This window comes from Mastomys coucha, unplaced genomic scaffold (genome assembly GCF_008632895.1).
Source record: "Mastomys coucha isolate ucsf_1 unplaced genomic scaffold, UCSF_Mcou_1 pScaffold3, whole genome shotgun sequence".
Lineage (NCBI taxonomy): Eukaryota > Metazoa > Chordata > Mammalia > Rodentia > Muridae > Mastomys > Mastomys coucha.
In genome coordinates, this window is record NW_022196909.1 from 40,994,599 (window position 1) to 41,003,621 (window position 9,023).

General features: G+C 47.9%; 1 protein-coding gene and 2 long non-coding RNA genes across 7 annotated transcripts in view; 2 read left to right on the forward strand and 1 right to left on the reverse strand.

The window, feature by feature from the left end:
* LOC116074280 overlaps positions 1–4,662 on the forward strand; it is a 28,703-nt gene extending 24,041 nt beyond the window's left edge. The window contains exons 2-3 of one of the 2 annotated variants that reach the window (XR_004112163.1): positions 3,918–3,988; positions 4,453–4,662. This is a non-coding gene — a long non-coding RNA (uncharacterized LOC116074280). The remainder of the gene's footprint in view (positions 1–3,917; positions 3,989–4,452) is intronic. The other variant, XR_004112162.1, reaches the window with a different exon arrangement.
* Dip2a (disco interacting protein 2 homolog A) overlaps positions 1–5,399 on the reverse strand; it is an 83,431-nt gene extending 78,032 nt beyond the window's left edge. For all 4 annotated transcript variants that reach the window (XM_031346593.1, XM_031346592.1, XM_031346591.1 and 1 more), the window contains exon 1: positions 5,190–5,399. In XM_031346593.1, the coding sequence (XP_031202453.1) occupies positions 5,190–5,283 (94 nt within the window). In that variant the 5' untranslated portion in view covers positions 5,284–5,399. The remainder of the gene's footprint in view (positions 1–5,189) is intronic.
* Positions 5,400–5,562: 163 nt separating this feature from the next.
* Positions 5,563–8,642, forward strand: LOC116075072. Its single transcript, XR_004112406.1, has 2 exons — positions 5,563–5,671; positions 8,239–8,642. It is a non-coding gene; the product is annotated as an uncharacterized LOC116075072 (long non-coding RNA).
* Positions 8,643–9,023: the final 381 nt, after the last annotated feature.

Genomic DNA, 9,023 nt, shown 5'->3' on the forward strand with positions numbered 1-9,023 from the left:
CTCAGAAATCCACCTGCCTCTGCCTCCCAAGTGCTGGGATTAAAGGCGTGTGCCACCACCGCTTGGCCCCTTGCCTTTCTTTAGTGTTAGCGTCTCCAGTTTTTTACTGTAGACGCATCTTTCAATGGCCAGTCCCTCATCTTTGGTGTGGCTCCGTGCATGGGACTGTCCCAATGATCTCCGTCAATCATTGGTAATCAAGGATACTGATTTTCATATGTTGACTTTGTGCCCTGCCACTCTGGTGAGTGTCTTTATGAGCTCTTAAGGGTTTCTTGGTGAAGTGTTTTTGGGTCTCTTATCTAGAGAGTCATAGCTTCTGAAAAGGGGAATATGTTTACATCATCTTTTTCTACGTGTATCCCTGTTATGTGCCTCCCTTACTATACTGTCCTGGCTAGACATCAAGCACTATACTGAGTAATAAGTGGTCAGAGCTGTCTCCCATACCTGCCCCTTTCCTTGTTACGGGGACATTTTGAGTATGGTGCTTGCTATATATAGGTTTATCGGAAACAAACTTCATCATACTGAGGTAAGAGCTCTCCAGCCCTAGACTCCCCGTGACTTTTATCAGGAAGGGTTGATGGATTTTTACAGCTTTTCTCTGCAACTAGAGATGGTGATGTGATATCTGTCACTTAGTCCATTAATGTATTGAATTACATTTATTGATTAAGGTACAGTGAGCTATCTCTAGAGTGCTAGGATAAAGCCAGTTTAGTCACGATAAACGGTCTTTCCAATGGGATGCTAAATTCCGTTTCTGAGAACTTTGTTGAGGATTCTGTGTCGTTCTTTGTTGCGGAGGTAGAGCTGTTATAAAAGCTATGGCTTTATGTGGTTTTCAGTGTCAAGGTCATTCTGACTTGGTCAGAGTTTGGAAGCGTCCCCTCCTCTCCTACCTCCCGGAACATCTAGAGTTAGCACTGGAATTGGCCATGAGTTCTGCAGTGGATCCACCTGGCCTTGGGCTTTTTCCCTGGAAAGGCTGCTTCAACCTCCTTGCTCATTATACAGCTGCTCATTATAAGCCTCGTTTACCCCATTCCTCTCATGCCCATGACCAGTAACCAGCCCACTTACTTAGGATGGCCTTCTTGTCACTTAAGCTGTCCATTGCCAATTTATGGCAACCTCCCTTAAGTCCCTCCCTCTCTTTACCAAATAAGGCAAATCAGTAGGACAGAACACACGGTTTTTTTTAGGGCAATGGCTCAAGGGTATATAATTGTGTGTCAGGGTTTTGTTCCGCTCTGTTCCTTGGTTTCCCCACCTTAAATTTACGTGTGTGAATGTCTTGCCTGCATGTGTGTTTGGGTACCACATGTGTGCCAGGTCCCATAGAGGTCAGAAGAGTCTTAGAGTCTGTGAACCCGGAGGCGCAGACGGTTGTGAGCCACCATGCGGGTGTGGGAAACTGGAGCAGGGTCCTCTACAGAGCAACAAGTGCTCTTAACTGCGGCTGACATGTCTTTGCTGTTGTAGCTGCTGCTTTTGAAAATAACTTCAAAAGAGTTACGATTTATTTCGACATGTTTAAGTTTCAGGGCTGTTAAGATGGCTCAGCAGGTGAAAGAGCGGATCAGTCAAGCTTGATGATCTGAGTTCAACCAAACCCTGAAACCCATGGTGGCATGAGAGGATGAGTCCCTAAAGGTCATCCTCTGACCTCTAAATTCAGGCCATGGTATGCGTACATTCACACCCCCGCCCCCATACACACACATATACAACATTCACAAACACACACACACAGAGAACCTTCTCTGAGAGCCAACCCTTATCGGCATGGCAGATGATAAATACCCTGATAATGTTGGAGGATGAGGCCATGTTTTATGAACAAAGACCGCAAGGTGCTTCTTCTACCTAGTCACTGCTGAGGGAAGACCCACAGGATTTTCCAGATGGTCCAGGTAACACCATTTCCTGCTTGTGTGCAGAGGAGAGAGGCATGCAGTTCTCTAGACCACCCTGGTACTATCTCTCTCAGCACTGTTTCCCACAAAGGCAGCTGCTTCTCTGTATTGAGCTCTTCCCATCCCCTCCAATGCACCCACCAAATGACAAACCCAAGTTTTAAGGAATTCTTCACTTAGACAAATGTGGGTATTATGAAACTGACGTTACTCTATTCTAAACCGGAAGTTTTTCTCTCTGCCCTGAATATGGGAAACAGAAAGCCCCAGGAAAGAGAGAATCTCATAGTGGTGCACACCTTCCGTGCATAAAAGCATAGCATTTGAGAGGCGGAGGCAGGTGGATCTCTGTCCAGTCTACAGAGTGAGTTCCAGGACACCCACAGCTACACAGAGAAACCCTGTCTGAAAACAGTAAGAGAGAAAGAAAGAAAGAAAGAAAGAAAGAAAGAAAGAAAGAAGAAGAAAAGAAGGAAGGAAGAAAGATTCCATTTTTACAATCTTTGGTTGAATAAAATATAAAAATAATAGTAACAAATGTGGAAACTCTTTATGTCTACACATACATACATGAGATACCAAGGGGAACTAAGTAAAGAAAATCTACACGTTAGGGACACAAAGAGAGACAAATGATGGTGCTGGAGAGATGGCTCAGTGGTTAAGAGCACGACTGCTCTCCCAGGGGTCCTGAGTTCAATTCCCAGCAACGACATGGTGGCTAACAACCATCTGTAATGAGATCTGAGGCCCTCTTCTGGTGTGCATGAAGACACCTACAGTGTACTCATATAAATAAAATAAATTTTTAAAAAATAAAGAAGAAACTTCTTTTTAAGGAAAAGAGAGACAAATGTTTATGTTTTCTTCTATATGTGGGCTCCAGATCTAACTCTCTACATATATGAACTTATGTGTCACTGAACGCAGAAAGGGAGCTGTTTGGGGAGAGAAAAGGAAACAGAAGTTGGGGGAACAAAGAGGATAATGGGGCGAATAGAAGCAAAGCATTATGTACATGTATGAAAAGATCATGGTCAAGCTATTCTGTACGCCAAATAAATAAATAAATAAAAGTGAAAAGATACTGAGATACTTGTTTTAAGACTATGACACATTAGTAATACATCCCTTTTGTTTATAAGTAAAACACCTTGACTGTTTCAAACCCCTTACACATACTGAGTTAACCTTTACAGGAACCTTGGAACGTCAGTAAAAAAAAAAAAAAAAAAATGTTCACCTCCTTTTACAGCTGGCCAAGCCCACGTTTAGACATGTTATAAATCAGTGGTGTGCCAGGTGACACTTACGAGATGCCAGCCTCTACGTGAGTGCTCCGGAAGGTCTGCCCAAAACACAGTCTGTGCCATTAGGCATCTCTGAGCCCGACAGGAAAAGCTACATGTGGCAATAACCCCAAGCTCTAGGGTCCAGTGTAAAGGTTAGGACATTCTCTGTGAGCAGGGCCAAGGGCGAGCGTCAAGGTAATCACTTAACCCGTGTGGCAAAATGAAATGTGCCAGTCTAGGAGAGGGCGAGAAACTATGATTACTGACTCTGGGGTTGCGGGCGCACTCTGCAATCCCCTTGTCTGCCCCCTTTCTCCACGTAAGCTGTTCTTTTCAGATCCTCACCATGGCACACCGCCTTAACACCCTTTACTTATATATACCCCACATATGGCTAAAACAGTATCAGTACAAGATACTGTTTAATTGACTTAAGAGGTATTCTTCAGCTGAGATACTCCGGTCCTGCCACAAGTTACGAAGTTTTTGCTTTGGGGAAATAATTTAATTAACTATAAACTCCTAGCGAGCATTAAAACCTATAACCCCAAGGAACTGGAATAACAGATATTCTGGAGCCGAAATGAGGAGCAATCTGCAAGAACACATTTGATATGCAAAAACCAAACTACAACTATGCGGATTTTCCCTGAGGAGCCATATCAAATCCAGTACAATAGCTTTTTTTTTTTTCTTTTTCCAGAATCATTCCCAACCACGCCTCCAAAGAGAATCATGAATTCTCAAAGCGGAGCTGGAGAGACTGCTCGGTGGGTAAGCACACTGGCCGCTCTTCCAGAGGACCTGGGTTCAAATCACAGCACCGACATGGATCTAGTACCCAATTGTGGCCTCCAGGGACACTAGGCATGCATATAATATACAGACCAACGTGCAGAGAACAACATCAAAAGAAAAAAAGGGAATTCTCAGAAAATTCACTAAACTGACTACAGCAAAGCGTAACAATCTAAATTGGGGGAGGGAGATGGATTCTAACAAGTTCAAATTGCATTTAAGTCTCAAAAGCAGAGTTAACAAGCAGAGATGCTTTCCCACCAGAGTAGGGGGCGGGAGGGAAGGCAGTTTATGGAGAACAGAATTCTTTTCCTAGGCATCCCAAGAGGCATAACATCCAAATTGAAGGCGCCAATCACCATCTCTGATGTCCTATTATTTCCCTCGTCTGTGTCTCACAACCACTTATTTGACTTTTTAACTTTTTTAAAAATCCTCAGGTAGAGAGGGCTGATTGGGTCAGCCTGGCGGGCCCTTGCCCTCTAATCTGACAACCAGAGTCCATTCCCTTGAACTCACAACGTGGAAGGAGAGCACCAGCTCCGTGCAACCTGACCTCTGACCTCCCCACCGTGACCCTAGCTTGCCCCCCACGACCCCACCCCCAGTGTACAAATACTTGGATCAACATTCCCATAAAAGAAGAAACCTCTTTTAAGTGTTAACCCGTTTTACATCTGTTTATGGGTTAATGCGCTTCAGCCTCACAATCCACAAGGCGAACGTTCTTTTTTGCCTCGTTTTATAGAGAGGAGGAAACTGAGGCTCACGAGGCAGTCTGAGTGAGGTTCCAGGGGTGGGGCTCTCGGCTTCTGCATCCCGGGCTTCCTGCCGGCCCACCGGGCTGCAAGGCAGGACTCTGGAAGCCCGGACCGTGGCCTCGACGCTTCGGAAGCCCAGACCACGCTCCGGCAGCAAGAGTGAGCCAAGGCCCACCTCCCAGCCAGTCCCTCCCGGTGTCCTTCCGAGGCCGGGCACCCGCCAGTCCTGCAGAAGCTGGCGGGCTCTCACTCGGGCGAGCCGCCCGGGCAGGGATGCCGAGGGGAGGCCGGCGGGGATCCCGTACGAGGGTACCCCGCAGGTTCCCGGGGATGACGCTCCCGCAGGTCCCTTGGGCGGGGTCCCGGGCGAGGGTCCCTGGCAAGGGTGGTGGAAGGGGGAATCCCGCGGCTCTCACCTTCGGACAGCTCCAGCTCCAGCTCCGCCAGGCTCTCGAGCACCTCGGCGGGCAGCGGCGCCGCCGCCTCCAGAGGGCATCCGCGGTCGGCCATGGCCGGTGGCTCAGGCGTTCCCCCCAACCGGGGCCTGCAGACCCGCAGCGGCCGCCCGCAGCCGGCAGCGGGCGGGGCGCGGCCAGGGCTGCTTGGCGCGGGCGCGGGCGCGGGCGCGGGCGGCTCCGGCTCCGGGAGCGCGCCGGGGACGCGCGTGCGCGGCCGAGAGGGTGGGGCGACGCGTGCGCGGGGACGCCGGGCCGGGAAGGCCCCGCCCAGCAACTTTAAAGGCTCGCTTCTATTGGCTGATAAGTCAGGTCTGAGAAGCCCGGAGCTTTCCTCCCCTTGGGGGCGCGAGAGGAGCGGCGGGCTGGCGGGGGGGAAGCTGGACAGAGGCGCCTCGGGATACGTGCGACCCCCGCCGTGAGCTGACTTCCAAGTCGCCCAGGTGACCCTCCTCCCGGATCCCCAGCCTCTTCTTCCTCAGGAGCCTTAACGCTTAACTCTGTCGGGGTCCCTGCTGTGGTGTCAACAAACTGGCGGGTTTTCGCCAGCCTTAAAGTGTGTGTGTGTGTGTGTGTTTTATTTTGTTTTGGTTTTTTTGCTTTTCACAGTAACCCTGGGAGCACTCTGACATTGACCGAGGAGCAGCTCCGGCCGTGTCTCAGTCCTTGAGATGACCTTGGGGGCGTGGAAGCGTAGATCTGACATGCTGGGAACATTAGTGGGATTTTTGAAGGTGCTGTTCCCAGGGTGGGAGGATATATACACATATGCACATACATATATGTGTATAAACATACATATACACGCGCGCGCGCGGGCGCACACACACACACACAATTTTATTTCTAGTACTCTTTAGCCACCTTCTTGCCACTGTCTATTATATCACCAGCCCTCTCTACCTATATTAAAAATCCCAGGTAGGCAACAACAACAAAAAAAGAAAAGACCATTTTGGAGGCTCTTAGGGAGCTTAATATTACATCCACAAGAAACAGCCTAGGAAGGTGTCCCCAACTAATTCTAAAACACCTGAGCTGACTGATCTGGTTATACAGGCAGGATGCGTGGTATGCAAACGAGGGACTATTTATTTCTGCAGGTCGCAGGTTTCTATAGGAAGCAGTCACGAGCTTTGCATGAAAACCGGTCAACAGTTCACATTTCTCCAATCACTGGTTTCTTCTAAGGAAGTGTTCCCTATCCTCTTGAAAGAATCATAGCTGTCGAAAATTCATGGGTTGCGAAAAGGCGACTGAGCGGGGTGTGAGGCAGACTGTCTGGAGTGGGTGTGGCCAGAGCGCGGCTTCCTGGATCGAGTATCCTGGATTCAATCGCAGTAGATTAGCTTGCTTGCGGCTGGAGTATTTTCACATTGATTGTAAAGTACACAAAACAGCCGGACTTGAAGGCATTCCAGCAGGTTGCTGGGGAAAGGAGCTGCTTAGCGGACTGTCCCTCACTCTAGGCTGATGTCCTTGTCCTTCAAAGAGCTGGATTTTTACTTATTGACATCGGGACAAGAAAGTGTTTACAATAAAGACTTAAATTGAAGATAAAACGTTTTAAATAGCATTTAACAACACTTTAGAGCATTTAACGGTTGTTAAGGCTTGTGTGTGGGTGTTTTGCAGGCAAGTGTACCCCTGCGCCACATGCATGCAGTGCCAGAGGAGACTAGAGAGGGCGCCAGATGCCCTTCAACTGTAAGACTGCCCTTAGCCAACATGAGAGTGCTAGAACAAACCTGGAGCTTTCTTCAAAAGTAACAAGCACTCTTAACTGGTGAACTCTCTCTCCAGCCCCGTTTATCTACTTGAAAGTGTTTAGCCGCTGCTTTAGGGCTCTAGGGAGAGTTGGGCCCTTCTGCCTTTCTCCACAGTTCAACAGGCTGAACAGGGGTATAGACCCAGCAAGGTGACCCAGTGAAACGAAATACACAGCAGATAAAATGGAACTTAGTAAGAAACAGTGGGCAGGAGGGCTTCTGAGGCCAGCCTGGTCTACAGAGTGAGATCCAGGACAGACAGAGCTATACAGATCTCTAGAACAAAGACAGAAAGAGAGAGAGGAGAGAGAGAGAGAGAGAGAGAGAGAGAGAGAGAGAGAGAGAGAGAGAGAGAGAGAGAGAGAGAGAGAGAGAGAGAGAGAGAGAGAGAGAGAGAGCTGGGCAGTGGTAGCATATGCCTTTAATCCCAGCACTTGGGAGGCAGAGGCAGGCAGATTTCTGAGTTCGAGGCCAGCCTGGTCTACAGAGTGAGTTCCAGGACAGCCAGGGCTACACAGAGAAACTCTGTCTCAAAAAACTAAAAAACAGTGGGCAGATAATGGCAATAACAGCCAATCAAGAACCAAACCCTATGAAATTGCATGCTTCAAAAAAAAAAAAGAAAAGAAAAAAAGTCATCTGAAGCAATATAATTACAAGTGCCAGGAAGGAAGATTTAACTGTAGATTTAACTCCAAACACAGTAAAATGCTCAAATGAAACAACTCTCTGAAGCCATTTGGTCTTCTCTATGGTCGCCACAGAGACTTATGAATTAATGCTAGGCCTTAAGCTAGGCTAGGCCTTGTTCCCCAGCTGGCTCCTAACTCGGTTATCCCGTGTAGACTAGTCTTTATCTGCCACCTGGCTAGTTATCTCTCCTCGGTTTCATACATCCGACTTCCTCCAAGTCTGTGGTGAATCTCCCTGCCTCTCCCAGAACTCCCTCCTCCGGCCTTTTGCTAATAGGCTATCAGCTTTTCAGTGACTGATGCTGCTGCTGCCACACAGTGCCCAAGAAATTGTCCCTACAATTCTCTAATACCAAATTTGGAGCCTTGTTGGGTGGGTGGGTGGGGGGAGGCTAGGGAAAAGCTGGGCCTGTTTCATATGACTTTGAGACACCGTGTATCTGTTTTCAAAGATGTTGACCCCTTAAAACTGCCTGGAAACCATTATACCTGTCCACAGACTGGTATCCTAATTAAACTTAGCATGCCTCCTCCTCCTCCACTTGGCAGAAGCTAGAACCAACAAAGACGCACACCCAAGAATGAGTCCATGAGGGAGTTATCGGGAGAAGAAACTTTCTTCAGAGTGGGCTCTCCCTTACGGTTCTGCCTCAGGCATACAGACAAGACTCCAAACAACCGGCTGCCTGCCTGCCTGATTGCGCGGCTGCTATGGCTCTTCTTATCCTTCACCGACATCAGAACCTAGGCCCATCTTCCAAAATGGACTGAAGACCAGCGACTGGCAGGGAATCCTCCAAGCCTTTAGCACCAGATCATGAATACAGAGGCATCCAGTTTCGTTGACGGAGCAGCCATTGGCCCTTGGTCTCCCTGGCAGATAGTCGATATATTTGGCTGCCCAAGTAATTGTATCGTATATTTGATGCTAGTAAATCTCTTTTCAATTTACATTCTATGTGGTCTGTACCTCTAGATAAACCTTACTAATACCCCACCTACTGGATGCTAGACCTAGAATTATATTTACTTCTGATAAACATAATTCAGATAAACATAATGAGATTAGAAAGGGGGTAGGGCCCTGAAGTCCCCACCTCTCCCTCCAAAGGGCTGTGTATTCATTTGCTAGCACAATGGTAATGAAGGACAGGAAACTGAGCTGGCTCTAGACAGTTTACCACACCAGAATTCTAGAGGCTCCAAGTCTAACATAAGGTGTCAGACAGGATCTGTTCCATATAGAGCTATACAGGATAATCAGTTCTATAGCTGTCTCCTGGCCTTTAGTGGCTGCTTCTAATCTTTGATGTTTCTTTTTTTTTTTTTTTTTT